This window comes from Stegodyphus dumicola, chromosome 12 (genome assembly GCF_044657685.1).
Source record: "Stegodyphus dumicola isolate Sdum_Otavi_A_Nest chromosome 12, ASM4465768v1".
Classification (NCBI taxonomy): Eukaryota; Metazoa; Arthropoda; class Arachnida; order Araneae; family Eresidae; genus Stegodyphus; species Stegodyphus dumicola.
The window spans coordinates 83,932,150-83,949,636 of record NC_140779.1 but is presented as its reverse complement, the minus strand read 5'-3'; the positions used below and the strand labels follow the sequence as shown (position 1 = coordinate 83,949,636).

At 32.2% G+C, this 17,487-nt stretch overlaps 1 protein-coding gene across 3 annotated transcripts in view; it reads right to left on the bottom strand.

The window, feature by feature from the left end:
- LOC118202847 (uncharacterized) overlaps positions 1-17,487 on the bottom strand; it is an 82,779-nt gene that overhangs the window by 33,619 nt on the left and 31,673 nt on the right. For 2 of the 3 annotated variants that reach the window (XM_085806662.1, XM_085806664.1), the window contains 2 exons: positions 15,885-16,044; positions 10,897-11,088 (listed from right to left, as the gene is read on the bottom strand). In XM_085806662.1, coding sequence (XP_085662788.1) covers positions 10,897-11,088; positions 15,885-16,044 — 352 coding nt within the window. The remainder of the gene's footprint in view (positions 1-10,896; positions 11,089-15,884; positions 16,045-17,487) is intronic. The other variant, XM_085806663.1, reaches the window with a different exon arrangement.

Sequence of the window (17,487 nt, the reverse complement as noted above, 5' to 3'; positions counted from 1 at the left end):
TTAGTTTCCGAATATGCCTCATATTATGATCAAGGTTTGGATTTTGGAGGAAGAAACCCCAGAATGGGAACAAGGCTTCATTTGCTCCATTTTTAAAAAAGGAGATCAACTTGAATGCCATTGTTATTACTAAAACATAGTCTTATCATTAAATATCATTAAAATAAAAATACTTCCTTCACTCATCCCAGATACTGAGCAATCCAGAAAAACTAAAGACAAAATTTGATCACTTACCTGAGTAGTGTGATGTTGAATCTGAATAAAAACTCTAAGAAGTTGATTTATCTAATTATATTCTCTCTACACTACAAAATATATACGTTTTTTAACAATTGTCGGGAAATTTTTCTGGCCCCGAAAGTTATTACACATCTTAATCAGTTCACGTCACAAGGTCGAAAGGGAAAAATCCTTTTTCTCTTACTTAAATGACAGCCAACGCCATCTGTGTCTTGCACATCAAATGAAGAGATTTGTGTTTAATGTTTGAATGATGTATTTCACAACACTCCCACCTTTTTGATTTTCTGAAGCAAAATCAAAAATCAAACAATGGTATCCTTAGTACAGGAACACACTTCTAGAAGGTACAGTTTACGTACAGGATGAATCAGTATGCCATTTCTAGTTTTCACTTTTACAACTCTTACACATCCATCTCTGCTTGTACAAAGTTCTTGGACACGAGCAATTGGCCAGTTCACTCTTTTAAGGTTCTCACAACCTATTAGCACGATGTCTTCAACTTTTAATTCACAGTCTTTCTGTCCATGCTTTTGTACTAACTGTCCAAGGTACTCCTTGAGGAAACGGTTATGAAATTGTTCTCGAAGTTCCTGGCAGAAATGCTGACGAGCCAAGAGTTTATTTCGATCTAAAACATCCAAATCTGCTGTACCTGAAACCTTAATGTCCTGTAAGAACATGTAAGGCGTTAATGGTAGAAGATCCTCAGAGTCATTTGACACATAAGTAAGTGGTCGACAGTTTATTACGGCTTCCACATCACAGATGACGGTGAGTAACTCTTCATAATTGATTGCAGCTTGTCCTAAGACTCTCACAATCAAATTCTTGGTTGTGCGGATTAGACGTCCACCCCACCAAGCAGCAGTGGGCGGAATGAACTTCCAAGTGATGGGATGCAAAGTTTCCTGAGCAATTACCTTTATCCAGTCAACCTTTTTCAGCAATGCAGGTGTACTGACGAAATTTATGCCATTGTCTGAGTAAACTGTAGCTGGCCGACCTCTTCTGGCTATGAACCGACGAAACGCTTGAATGAAGCATCCGGTACTTACGGATGTCACTAGTTCCAAATGTACACATCTATATACAGCACACGTAAACAGTACTACCCAGGTTTTGTTTTTATTTTTGAGAATCAGAGGGCCACATAAATCTATGCCGGTAACTTCAAATGCGAAAGCATCTCGAACTCTGTCTAATGGTAATTGAATGGGTGCAGTAGTTGGAGGTTTTGCTGAAAATCGTTTACAACGGATGCACTGTTTCACCACCGATCTAATTCGGCGTCTTGCACCAATGATCCAGAATTCTTCTCTAATTATAACAGTTAATGCTTGTACGCCGGCATGAGAATGCTTTAAATGGTAATCTCTAATTAAACAGTCAACAATATAATGCTTAGAAGGTAATAAAATCGGGTACCGGAATGCATAAGAATCATCTCGTTCGGTGATTTTCGTTTTTACTCTTCTTAAGCCACTCTGATCTCGTACGGTCAAAAGACCATTGATGGAGTCTCCAGTCTCTGGAAAACTCTCCCCCTGAACAAGTGAAAGAAGTACAATTTTAGATTCCTTTATCTCGGAAGCAGACAGAAAAGGCTCTTTATTTACAATTTTCTTTTGACAATTTTTGATAAATCTCTTTATCCAACCTAAAACTCTTATCATTTTTGAAAATTTAGAAAACTTCTCACACCACTTAACGTTATCCGCTTTTGTAGTTATACTAAGATTTACATTTAAATTTATGCCTTTCCTGCGCTCTGAAAAAACTAAAGTTTCATTTGGCTTAACCTCTAATTTTGGCCAGCTATCTCTAGGGTCTTTGAGCCAAACAGGCCTTCTCCACCAATTTAATTCGAAAAACTGAAGAGGGGAACAACCACGAGAAAGTAAATCAGCTGGGTTAGAATGACCCTGTACATATGACCACTGATTTGCTTTAGTGAAAGCGCAAATTTCCTTCACGCGATTGCCCACAAAAGTCCCCCACGCATCATTTCTTTGAATCCAAGATATGGCCGTGGTGGAATCAGTCCAAAAATATTTCGGGATGTCATCTAATGTAAGAGCTTCTGTCACATATTTGGAAAGACGCACGCCCAAAAGACAGGCCATAAGTTCTAGACGGGGAATAATAAGTTCTTTTAAGGGTGCGACTCTTGACTTAGCCATTACAAAACTGACTAATGTTTCTTCTTTAGTTTTGCATCTCAAAAATATTACCGTGGCATAAGCATGCTGGCTAGCATCACAAAATACAAAGTGTCCAGGAACTTCTATCGCCAAAGCCTATACGTCGCGGTATTCTCAACTTATTCAAAATTTGTAATTTATTATACCACCTCGAAAATTTACTTTTGATACTATCTGGTAATGGAGTATCCCAGTCTGCTTTTATCGCCCAAATTTCCTGTAGTAGTAACTTTGCAAGCAATAAAACAGGTGTCAAGAAACCCAAAGGATCAAACATTGTCTGCATTACTGACAAAACCTCTCTTTTAGACAAATTATCCGAAACCAATACAGTCTTAATTTCAATATAAAGGTTATCCTCTATTCTGTCCCACATAATTCCTAAAACTGGTACAGAATTCTCCATTGTGGACTCAGTGCACAAAGTACTTTGGGTTAGTTCCACATCTTTTTCTACTGGGCCATAGGTCCACATACGTAAGTCCATTTTTGCTTCAGCTAATATTTCAGTAGAATATTTCACAAAATTCACAAGCTCCTTTTCGTTATCAACAGAAGTCACACAATTATCAATATAAAAGGATTTATTTAATTTCTGAGCAATAGAACTTTGTTCCTTTGGTACTTGTGCCAAATGAACTGAAATAACTGCTCCTAATAGAAAAGGGCTAGACTTTACTCCAAAAACTACCCTCGTACGGCGGAAAAAATTCAGTACATTATCTTTCTCCCACCATAAAAATCTTAAAAAATCCCTATCTTCTTTCCGTAATTCAATCTGTAAAAATGCACGCCGGATATCAGAGGTTACGCCAATGCATTTTTCTCTAAATCTTAACAAAATTGAAGGGATTTCTTCTATTAAATTTGGTCCTTTTACTAAGTAATCATTAAGGGAGGGCGATCTATTAACTTTACATGATGCGTCAAAAACAGGTCTTATCTTAGTTGAGACACTGTCTGGTTTAAATACTGGGTGATGCGGTAAGTAGTGCCCTTTATAATTCAGTTCATTGTCTGGTACTATTTCAATTACACCCTCCTCCATCCATTCATTAAAAATTCTATCATATTCTTCATATTTATGTAAAGACTTGAGTTTTCGGGTGACACTGAACAATCTTTTTTTCTGCTACATGACAATTTGATGGCAATTCTGCGTTACATACTAACCAAGGTAATCCGACACAATAACGACCATCTTCGTTTCTAGAAAGAGAGTTTAAAAAATTGTTCATGGGCAATTTCTTCCTCAGCAGCGTTAGTTGAATTCTGATGAGCATCTAATATTCCGATCATTTCTAAGCTCCAAAAATCGGAGATTTTAAAGTCGTGACCCACTAAACTTGCACACAAAATGGAAGCATCTTTATCTTTGTGATTAACAAATTCCTCCGATACACCACAAACTGTCCAACCAAGTTTCGTACAAACTGCTGTCAGTCCTCCTTTTCATTGTTTTACTGATCCCGTGAGAATTTTTCCATAAATATCACTACCGATGAGCATTTCTATTTTTGGACAATCTGCTCCCAGATCCGACAACCAAATGTTGTTTCGTTTTAATTCTTTTAATATCGGACCCTTGGGTACCCGAGGTATATCCCCACATATTATGTCTTGATCTAAAAATTCAAATTCTAGATCTGAATACTTACGCGGACTGGCTGAACATAATTTTACCAAATATTTGTTATGCATCTTTGCCTCTGTTCTGGCACCTCCAAATAAAGTAAGAGCAACATTTTCTTTGGAAATAATTCGTAACCCCAATTCAGTGGCTAATGATTTCAAAATATACGATTTCTGGGAACCACAATCTAAGAGTACTCTAACATCTTTATGCTTTTTGACACCAGCTACTCTTACGCATAAAGTCATTAAAGCTACGTCAGCGGTACAAGTTTGCCTGGCTGTAGCCGTATGTATGTTGTCTATTTCTGATTTTTCTGTAGGAAGTTCAGTTTCATTATTAATGTCCGGACACAAAATAACTGTGATTTACCACAAGCAAAACACCTAACAAACTGTTTACAGAACTTTGCCATATGATTTGGTTCCAAGCATTTTAAACAGCATTTTTTCTCCTTAACTTTAGAAATCCTTTCATTAAGAGATAATGAACATGCATCGTAACAATTTTTACTATCATGCATTTTACCACAAAAAATACATGCATGTTCTCTGGTTGTAAGAAAACCTGTGGCAGTGGGAACATTTCCCTGTTTCTTAAATTTAAATTTACCTTTTGTTTCCCTCTTTGCTTTATCATGATATCCTCCTTTACGACTAACACCATCGAGTCCATTACACACCAATTTTAATTTCTCCTCACCCTCCACTTCAGACTTTAAAAATTTCATTAAGTTGGTAAGGCGAGAAAGATCAGTTCCTTCAGGCTGGTTAAAGAGCGAACTCCTTTGCCATGCCTTTAAAACATCCTCTGTGAGACACGATTCCACCATCGGAAATAACCACGATATGTTTTCGCTCGATTTAAGACCTAAAGACTCTAAGGCTCTCAACTGAGCTTCAGTTTTATCATACAGTTTATCAAGAGGTAATTTATCCTTTTGATCTCCCTTCACATTAGAAACAATTAATTTAATTAGTTCCCTAACATACACTTCTACTAATAATTCAGGTTTCCCAAAACGTTCCTTCAAAGCTAAAACAGCTTTATCATAATTTTCCAACGTCACCGGATAGCTTTCAATGAATTCTTTAGCACGTGATCCAAACTTCATACACTGAATCAAATAGGAAAATTTGTCACTTTCATATAAATCTGCTCAAACTGCGACCAAAACGGTAGCCAATTTATCAATTCCCCATCAAACTTCCTAAGTTCGATTTTCGGAAGTCTATACTGTTTAATCTTACTACAACAAATACCAGCACCATCATTTGGTCTTGTTTCTAAATTGATTTCATCTGAAAATTGCAATTTTTCATTAATTTGCCGAGTTAGTGTTATGAAATCATCAGAATACACCTCGCAACTTTCGATTTCTTTAGTAACATCATCCTCTAAAGTTTTCCCGTCTTCAGCTAACAAATCAAGAATTTTATCATCTACATTTTTTCTATCTGAATATACATTTTGTAGTTTAGTAAGTTTATCTCGTACTAAATCTACAGAAAAATCTTCTTTTACTAACTCCGTTTTTAAAATATTAGCAGTTTTTGCAAAAGAAGTGCGTAAACCTGCCCGTTTAAGTTTCAGAGCCTTTAAAGCTTCCATAGTTAACTTTCAAAATAAAACAAAGTTAACTTTCAAAATAAAACAAACTGCTTTACAAAAAATACTTTCGAATTTAAACTTAATTATACTTTAATACATCAAAAACTATCTATAACCATTAAAATAATTTTTTTTTTTAAAGTTTATTTCTTAGAGTTCTGTCGCGGACGCCACTTTATGTTATTACTAAAACATAGTCTTATCATTAAATATCATTAAAATAAAAATACTTCCTTCACTCATCCCAGATACTGAGCAATCCAGAAAAACTAAAGACAAAACTTGCTCACTTACCTGGGTAGTGTGATGTTGAATCTGAATAAAAACTCTAAGAAGTTGATTTATCTAATTATATTCTCTCTACACTACAAAATATATACATTTTTTTGTCTTTAATGTTTGAATGATGTATTTCACAACAGCCATAATTATAGGGTCATTACTCTTCTCAATATGGCATATAAAATATTATCTAGTATATTATATGCAAGACTGCTAACCTTTGTTGATAAGGTGACTGGAAACAACCAATGTGGATTCAGACCCATAAGATCTACTACTGACCAAATTCATGCCTTAAGTCATTTATCTGAACATTTTATAATGGAAACAGGCCTACATCAAACAGATTTCTTGCTTGCCTGCTATTCAATTTAGCGTTAGCAAAGTGCATCACAAACAAAAGTTTAGCCTAAAGAGGCATTTTGTGAAATAGATCTCTGCAAATATTGTTATGTGTGGAATATATAGATATTATTTGAAGGTCAGAATAGGCAGTAACTGAGGCTTTTCAGCTCTTGGATATTCTTCCACAAATACAGGCATCACAATCAATGCGGATGATACCAAATTTATGGGAAACTATCATAACCTAATGTGCATTAATGGCTACACCATTGAAAAGGTTAATTTAAATAATTTGACACTATAATTAATGACAAAAATACATTAAGAGCAGAAGTTGATAATAATTGCTTAAAAATGCTTCTTTGGGTTGAAAAGACAAGATCTAATCTCATATCTCACAAAACAAAACTATGAATATACAAGACACTAATACTTATACTTACTTGTTTTACTTTATCCAAGTGAAATGTGTAATGTTAAATGAAAACATGTAACCCTCACTGGATATGTTTGAGAGAGAAATCCTCTGAGCAATTTTTGGCCCGGTAAAGGAAGAGGGATGTTGGAAAGCAAGATATAATTTGAACTGTAGGTGTACCAAGATATAATTAATAGGCAACCACAATTAAAACAAGTCATCTGTGGTAAAATTTTAAGATGGCTGGGACATGTTTAAAAAAGCCTTAAGGATAATCCCATTAAGATCTTGACATTAAAAAAAAAAAAAAATTTGAGGGATCCCGAGCTAAGGGCAGACCACTGACTAGATGGTTAGAAGACACTGAAAAAAACTAAAACAATTTGAAAATTAAAAACTGGAAAGGAGTTCCTGCAAATAGAAGACAGTGGAGGTGTGCATAGTTGAAGTACTCAACAATCAAAGCCTGTAAGGGCTGTTGTGGGGAATGCTTTGTGAAGAAGATAAAAAGAGGGGGAGAAAATATACGAGTAATTAATTTTCATTTAATTTGCATTTAAATTGAATTTGCTTTACTACTACTACTAGCTAATGCTTAATAGACTATTTTTCTTTTTACTTCCTTTCTTCATTTCTTCATGTTCATTTTATTTTCTTTTACCTTTCCCCCCCCTTTGTTTTTGTACTTTCTAGAATTGGTAGTTAAACAGCTTTGTTCGCTGGAATTGATGCTGACTTCAAATTCCTAGTTATGGCTAAATTTGCACTTTTGATAAAGGAGTATTTCCATTTCATTAATTTGATTGTGTATAGACAAAAAGTAACAAATTTAGAATCAAATTCACAAAGACGTGAAAAAATGAATTTCAAAACCAATAAAAACTAAAAAATCCCCCAAAATATATAAAAAATCAAATAATCGTTATCAAACCAGTAGAATTACAAAGAAGGAAAATACAAAAATAACAAAAAATGTACATTTTTTTGGTTAATTTGTTGATTTTTTACATACTTTGGGGAATTCTGTATTTTATTGGTTTTTAATATTATTTCTTTCATGTCTTTGTGGATTTGGTTCTACATTTCTTACATTTGTCTATAATTTATGAATTTTCAGTAGCGTGTTGCATCAAAATAGTATTGGAATTATTTGTTTTAAAGTAAAAATTTGTGATATTTTGCAAATAAATTTATACACGCACACATATACGTATATATACACTTGTATGTATATATATATATATATATATACATACAAGTGGCCACAGCTTATTAAACTCACTATTTAATAAACTCAGTTGCTTATCACATTCAAATTTCCAGGAACCAAAATGAATATATACCGATCAACAAAAAAATAGCCATGTATTAAACTCATCCCCTGCCATTTACAAAATGCAAATTTGCGAAAGTCTGATTATTCAGATCCAGAATAAACAGTTTATGTCTCATAAAAGCTATTTATAATTCATTCGTGTATTTTTGAGTTATATAGTGCTTCAATAAAACAGGTTTAGCAGAAATTTTAAGTGTAGTTAGAATCAAGATCCCCTACGGTGTTGAGTACACTTCTTTAGTTCCTGTTGGACATTGTTTGCAAATCTCTTTGCCCAGAGTAGAGCTGAGAGTGATAGAATACATTTATCTTTCAATTAAAAAAACTTTCCTCTAGAGGCACTGATGTTCTTTCATCATTACTGATTGTTTCCCCAGGATTAAAGAATAGATGGTGCTTAAGCAAGCACTGGTTCCCTTTCTTGAACACGAGCTGATATGGAATGGACATGCAAACACAAATTAAATTTGTAAGGTGCTCTCAGGAAACATCATGAAACGCTTTCTTGCAGTGTTATATATTATCAAACTTTGAATGGAAAAAGGCAGTAATCATTGTTAACAGAAAAGAAAGCATTGATTATGCCTATAATAAGCATGAAGTGACAGAATGTTGATGAACAATGCAAAGCAAATATGGATAGAGCCGTTCTTTGTAAAAGTTTTAAATTCTTCCATCAGATGTGTAATTATAAAATTTTTTTATAAAAAATAAATTTCCAAATTTTGCAAATAAATTAGTTTTAGCATTAATTAATTATCATATCATTTGATGTTACTTATCTGAAGGTTTGTCCTAGCCTTTTGAATAATAATATACCAATCTGATAAGAATATAAGTATGACATAAGTGTAACAATATGTGTGTGGATTAAATGCTTGAGGGAGTAAATATTCTTGAAAAGAGGGTGGATTATTGCATTCAATACAAACATCGAAAAGAATGCTATTTTAGGGCTTAGAAAAGGGGGATATAATTTGGAGTAAGAATGCATTTCCAACTTGAATGAATTCGTTGAATTAATCGTTTTCTTTTCCTGCATTCATTTGAAGCCATGATTTTGAAGTAAAATCACATTTGCATTTAGTTGAAATACAGTTGATCTAGTGTTCCTTTTAGTAATAAATATGGCTCCTGTGAAAACAAATAAACACAGTGTTGGTTTCAAAAGCAAAGCTATTCACTTTCCAAAAGAAAATGGAAATCGTGCTGCAGCAAGGGTGTTTGATGCTGGTGAAAGCTGCAACGGATGATGATGATTTATTTATTCATCAGACTAACAATGATGGTGAAGATGAAACAGAATTTGATTATGAGCCTGAAGACAAAGATGATGAACTTTTCAGGTTATCTGATAAAGAAAATTTTTATGTTCATAACGTAGTCATTTAATAGCATGTAGGTACATATAGAGATCTGACTTTTTTTATGCTCATTCCTTATTTTTAAACCTATTATTTTTTATAGCCGGAGCATAACGTTCACCCAAGAATTTCTATCTTAATTTTTTATTGAAAGTGTGCGTTATATGTCGGAATATACAGTAATAATTTAGGTATTAATTATTAGAAGCTATCTTGTTAAATAAGTTTGAAGTTGATATTGTTATTTATAATACTGAAACCTCCATTTACTAAACTTAGCTATTTAATAAACTCAAATACACTTGGAAAGGAAGTGATTTTTATAAGCGGTGAGTAGTGTATACGTGTACTGTAAATATAAAATAGAATTGGAGGGCATACTGTTCTACAACCAACATTAGAACACATACAATAATTACCATACCAATCACAGAAGAACGTTGATCACTCAAAACTGAAGAAGCAGAAAGGTATATTGAGTAACTGAAAATTCCACATTAGTAACGAAAAGAAATGAAAAATTAGTAATGAAAAGAAATAGTAACATTAATTTTAAATTCTAAACCTTCAACATTTATTATAATATATTGCAAATTCAGAAAATTGAAGTGCCACTGTATAATACTGAAACAAATATTTACTGAAATTACAGGGTACTAACAGACAGATATTTGCTCTTCACTACAGAAATACTTTTTCTGGTTGCCATAAAATTCAAGCTACCATACCCTAAGTAGCTTTACTTGTACCATATAAATTTTTTTAAGAAACATGTATCACACACTCCCAACACTACATTTGCTATGCATGTAGACGACACTGAAATACTAAACCAAAATGAATATCTTAGCTCAGAGAAATTTGAACTACAAAACCATATTCATTTGCTGGAATCCTGGCTTCAAAATTATACAATCAACATGCACCTGAGAAATCAGAAACTGTTCTATTCAACCACAAGAAAAAAATAACAGGAGCATTCAAATGCATGGAACTGTTAACGAATCAAGCCTTCCAAACTATCTGATTATTAATTCTCGAAAATTATTTTACATGTAAACCCTAATTTACACTAATAACTAGCATAAAAAATTAATTAACAAATAACCAATTAACGTAAAGATTTTGAGCACATAAAGAAGCTTCCTTTAGCAACGAAGCATCTTTATGATAGATTTTTTGGTACAAATCTTGTACATGAAGGCATTTTCTTATGACGAACACACAAATTAATATCAATATATTGCAAGCAAACTGACAATAAGATTAAGCAATCTGTAACCCAGTACTGAATACAGATGTAATACAGTAATATATTTGGAATCATTGATATCTATATGTCATTTCTACCTATCTTCAAAAATATTCAGCTCATTTGGTGATGTTCTAACATACAAATTTTTCATAATATAAGGAGAAAACAGTTACAAATGCTTTCAAAATATTTTTAATATTACCTAAAGATCTTTTCATGCAAGCAATAAATAGGGCTGTTCGTCCATTTTCATCCCTACTAGTAACATCAACTCCTCTTGCCAGAAGCAATTTCATTAAGTCATAACTTGAAATATCAGCAGCCAGATGAAGCAGATTATTGGCCAAGTCTACATAGCGTTTTACATAACGTGCAAAAACACGTAAGAAGATTTCTAAACATATAAAATACTTGATAAACTTCTAAAAATTATAAAAATATAAGTTAATTTGTGAATTATTAAAAATATGTAGATGATTTTGATAACAATATATAACATACAGGAATTATCTATATCTCTGTTGAGATCTTCTACACAAAAGATTTAGAAATAAAAGAATATTTTACATTCTCTATTAGAAATCTAAAATTTAATAAAAAGCAATAATTACAAAAACCAGAAAAATTATTGATACTAATAAAATATTAAAACTGTGTTTTTAAAGTACATATCTTAATACATAAAACATTGCTGTGTAAATTGATTTGCACAGCAATAATCGTGTAAATTGATTAACCCATGCAACAAAGAATGGGGAGGTATAGCTGTTTTATACACAAATGAAAAATAAAAGCAACTTGATAGGCAGAAATAGTAATCGTTTATCCAACACTTTTTTTTCTGTTGAACAAAATTAAGTAATAGAATGTTTTTATAAAAATGCTGCATGTCAGCTGTACATTATGGTCACATCTAGTGAATTACTAAGAAAACCAGAAACATGTATTAAAATAAAACCTAATCAAATATCTCTATAATATATAAAAATAAATTCCATTAAATATCATAGTTTTTTTTTGAAAAAGTACTAAAATGTTTCGTTATAAAAATAATCATCTTCAGGGAAACTTAAAAGCTAATTTGGTAAGAATTATGAAACTAATTAGTACACAAGTATCTCCCATCAGAATAAAAGAAGACACTTTTATTTTATAATAACAAAATTTTTTTAATTGAATCAAAATCTGAAGCCTAGACTTAATGGGAAAGATCAAGATTATGGTTTTTAAAAATCAGTTTTATATTTATTAAGAGAACATGAATAAAATTTCATTGGAGAAGTACATAATTAAAATTCTTGATAAAGGTTCATTTTCTGATTAAAATATTAATAATTATTTGAGTAACTTTGCAATAGTTTATATTATTCCACAATGTTTTTCAATGAAAAAGATTATTTCCATATACAAACCAATCATGGAACACTGAACTCATTCCTGAAAAGAAAATGTATGGCCTTCAAGGCTATCAAGAGATGATATTGGTAATCCAGGCATACAGAAACTTATAAAAATCACCTTTTTTTTTAACAAATGTTTCTATTAGACAACTCAAGTTAACACAGTTTGCAAACAGAGTTCTGCACAATTGCACTATACTAATGTAGATGTTTTCATGGTGATTATCTGTCACGTGAACCCATTTGAAAGTGTGAGAATTTCTTTATAAATTAAAATAATTGCAATTACTGACAATGATTACAACAGTGGTTATCAGGTATTTATCAAACTCAGATGACCATGCAAGTGTAGGCAGGCTATCCTGAAGAGACATTTGCCAGGCGAATGTTTCTAATAATTGTGTAAATTGGGAAAACCTCAATGAAAATTCCTTGATTATAATTATAATACTAATAATCCTTGATTATAATTTTTTATCACCAAAGAAAACTCTTCGGCAGCTTTTGCTTGGTCTCATTTTTAATGTAAATCTAAATTGCTGGTATATTTTTCTTAGGTTTAGGAAATAATACTAGTAAATTTTGGAAACAATTGGTATATATATATATATATATATATATATTAAGTTTGGGAAATAATACTTGTAAATTTTGGAAACAATATCTTTACTGAAAACTTTCAGTTTAGCTTCAAAAGCATAAATGAGATCTATCATAATGATCACTGCTTTGTTTTGCCTTGAAGCAATGAAGCCTGTGATGATATGAGGTTAATTATTATTTATGACTCTGGTCATTATATTAGCAAGAGAGGCAAAAACCATCCTTTGCACACAAGGCTTGTTGATGTATATTGTTGCTGGCAAATGTCATCGTAATTTTTCCTAAATGTTGCACACTACATAATATTGAGCAAAAACAGATAAAAGAGCATATTTCGTTACATATGATTGAAATACCACTTTCATCAAGATACAGAAATATAAAGGAACAGTACTTGATATTATTTTGTTGTTGTTGTTCTTTTTTTCCAACAGGTTTAGGCTTCTGCCTTTTATTGTGTTTCTTGATAAAGAAGTAATTTTAATGTGCTGAATTATTTTATCTTTATTTTCAAAATCTTGAAAAAGTGATTGGGTAGATGGTAACCAGGCTTCCTTGAAAAATTCCCCCTTGCCAAAAGATTACCATGTCAGGAAATGATATTTGCAGCTGCAAAACTTGCAATACTGGTATGACGTTCCTCGCTAATGTATTTAATCATACATGTCGACTGTTTCTCTCTCTCTTTAATTGCACAGGCACTAAATTCTCTTTGTTCTGGTTCACTTTTTTTAACAAAGAGATTTGTGATTTGTTTCGTAATGCCGTTTCATAGACAATATTCTACATACCTCTGTTCCAGAATGCAGAATGCACACCGCTTTAGCACCATTATTAATCATGCCCTGCTCCTCAGTACACCAAGTCTAAAATTCTTTAATACATTAACTTGCAATTTTTTTTTTAATTCAAGCTAGTCATGTTGAATAATACTTTACACAATATAACTCACATACACTTAAGCAAGCAATTGCGCTAATGAAATTAGTTTTAAAATGATTAAAAAACCCTTTGTAATTACAGCCAACATATGCATGCACCAAACAAAAACAAAGTAGACAAGTTTGTACCCCTCCCATCACCTGTACATCCTCACTCTCATTTGGATAAAAGGGCAGAGCTAGCCACAATCACTGCTAACAAGGAAAATATTTTTTAAAGTAGTCAAGTGTCAATTGACATTGCTGATACAGTCAAATACCGAAAATCCGCCAACCTGAAATCTGCCAACTCCTGAAATTCGCGTTGCCTCTCAAAATATAAACATTCAGTTTATAGGTTTTGGAAACTGCAACACTAAGTATGAAATATCGAAGAAAAATTACTTACCAAATAATGACGTCATAATTACCGAATAATAATGAATTATTAACATCATGATAAAAGTTTTTTTCTCTTCTAATTCCTGCATTGAGGTAAGAAAGCAGACGATTTAAACAACTCTTCTGTCAAGATCACGATTCACGTTGTTGTATTTTCTAAGCTTTGTTATTTCACAAGATTATTTAGTACTGCCTTTTATTTTATCTGGATATTTTGTGGATAAATTAAGAATATTTTAAATTTCAGCCCTTTTTAATACAATTACAGATAAGAAATGCACTCATGATTTTACTGCTTGCAACGTTGAAAAACGTAAACATTTGCATTGACGGTAATGCAAAAAGTGCAAATTCTCCAAAAGATGGGGATAGGTGCATTTTAAAGCAGAATTGTATGGAATTGTGAACCTCTGGTTCCAGGCTTTGCGGATTTCTGGACTTTTACTGTAGTAAGTACCAAAGTTCCTCAAATAATGCTGTGCCCAAATTTTTTTCTCGTGTGCCATCCCATTGGTTAGCTATCCCTGTTTCACATCATGAGGGTCATAATTTTTAAGCATTGTAAGTTTACTTTTAAAAATACTATTAACTTGGCTTAAATTACAACCAAAATTTTTTTTGAAATTCAATCAGTATATACGTCAATTCCAGTCAATGTAAAAATACATAAGCATTAACATAAATATTAGGAAAGTTAAATCAATTGCAGTTGAGTTATCAAGCCTTGCAGGTGTGGCAAAATGTTCATTATCCCTACTTGTCAGACTGACAGCATTCTTGGGGATTTAATGGCCTGCTCAAACTAATTTCAAGGGAAGTTTTACACATCAGTGACTAATAACACATCATCACCAACACTATAAATCAACAACATTGGTAACATTATTAATACAACCATTAGAATTACTAGGAATGTCACATTAGGTTTATATTACAAATATTGGTATTAGACATGTTGGAATTAACAAGGTTTGCATTATTAAGAATGTCTAACTTATTTTTTGTACATAATACATCATATGTTCTACCTAATCTAACAGTTCTATCTGTTTCACTGGTTTTTGAACAAATTCAATTTAAATATCACTATGGGTACATTTCCTTTTATTATGAATATTACTAATATCAGATTTACCAGAAGAATCATTCTTTAAAGAATTGTACTCATTCTCAAAAGCCTTGGTTTTATTCTTCTCTTTGAGGCACTGCATAATTCAAAAAGGAATCTGGCTCAAAGCAAACTTTTTAAACTTTAGGATCGTTATACTTCTGATAGGACACTAAGCCTACAAACTAGCATAAAAAATTGTGAACTAAGTCCAGCAATTTCATCATTGATAACTTTAGACTCAACAGAAGAGACATTAGAGCTAAGAGCAAAAACACCATAAAATGAGTTATTCATAATATTTTCATCAAAGCCCTTAGAAACAGCACTGCGTCCACTGCTGCATAGTACACTAGCACAAACTGCATTAAGCAATGAGGGAGAATAACCCACATAAACCAGTGCCATTGATTCAACTTAGTATCACACCATCACTACGTTATGTCATGAACATGGAGCAAAACTGGAAGTAACTTTCATGTATGGTGGCTAAAAGCCAAATTCCAGTTTTTAGTTCCTTCAGGCATGGTTTCTCACACAGACTAACACTTGAATGATAAAATTTGAAATTTTCTATAACTGTCACCATTTCTATCATAATAAAACTTTTTGAAAAAAACTTTTTTTAGATACTGATTTGATTAAAATGCCTCATCCCTATTATTAACATAAAGCAACAAACGTAACTAAAACTACTGATGGTACTTTCACAATAATCAAAAATTATAAAATCGTATGTATAAATCAATTAAATTACCTTCTTCAGTAGACCGTTGGGGTAGAGTCTCTCTAACCTTAAATTCCTCCCTAAAGAAGTTATTTTCTGCATGATTATGCCTTCCTAAATTGCACTTAGCAGCTAAAGCATCGAGAAATGCCATATCTTCCTCCATCACATCAGTGAGAGCTTTTAAATCCTGCAACATAATGCAACTTTAAAAAAAATCTTAAATTAACATTTATGAAAAATAATCCTTTTTGGATGGCAAAATCAAAAGAATTCAACCAAAGATGGAAGAAAGAAAAATATCAGGGGGCATTCGCATTACTAAATGTCAGGAAGGGCAAACTAGACCCATGTTACAGTTCCTGTATTATTCTTCAATATCCTTTTACTTTTAGAAAGTTTCCAAAATAAATTCTAACATCCCCTGCATATTTATGAATATACATTAACAATAATTTATTAAATACCTGAACTTATTTTTTTATTGATGCATTATTTTGGAAGTCATAAATGAATGAAATTTTTTCTGCGATAATGAAATGAATTTGCATAAAATATTATCCTAAAGAATATGATTACCTATATTTAAAATGCTTAGAATATGCATTTCTTTCCAATTCCTAATTAGATTAAGATGATTTGTGATATAGCAATAAACACAGAAAAAGCTTTGGAAATATGGGCCACTCCTTTAAAAGACTTTTAGGAACTTCACAAAAAACAGGTGTTTATCTCTAATCACGACTCTGCATTGCTATAATTATATACCGAGTTGGCAATTAAGTTGATCGCAGATTTCAATGTGTTGTTCAGACTTCCACCTTTAATTCATAAGAAAATTGCATTAATCAATTACACACTTTTATTCATTCTACTAATTTAAAAAATGGAAGAACAAAACATGCATTTCAGATGTATTTTATTGTATTATTTCTGAAAAGGCAGGAATGCATCATAAGTAAACAAGGAGTTATGTGATGTATACGGGAAAAAATTGAAAGAAAGGTAATGTCAAATTGGTTTGCCAAATTTTCCTTTTTGAGTGATTTTTTGCTCAAAAATGTGCACTGATCTGGCTGTCCAGGTAAAGTTGATGAAAGCCATTATCAATTTAATTTAGATCATCGTAGCACAATACGGGAGACTGCACAGAAGCTCAATATATCACACACATGCATTAAAAAATAATGAACAGCTTGGCTATGTTAAGGAACTTAATTTATGGGTTCCTCATCAGCTTAAGAAAATTCATTTCATACAATGTATTAGCATCTGCAATTACGTTCAAAAATGAAAAAAAAAATTATCTGTTTTTGAAATGACTGAATACTAGCAATAAAAAGACTATAGTTTATAACAATGCTAATTAAAAATTATTATGGGTGAAACAGTATGAACCAGGCAGACAATACCAAGAGCTGAGATTTACCAAAAGATTATACTGTCAGTTTGGTGGGACTGTAATGAGAATTTGCACTTTAAACTTTTACCACGAAAACAATCAATTCATTTAAACATCTATGTTCAACAGCTTACCAAACCAATGCAGTTTAAGAAAAGTGGGCAGAACTGGCAAATCATAAGGGTGCTGTTTTCAAACATGATAATGCAAAGCCCCACTCATTTTTTGTCA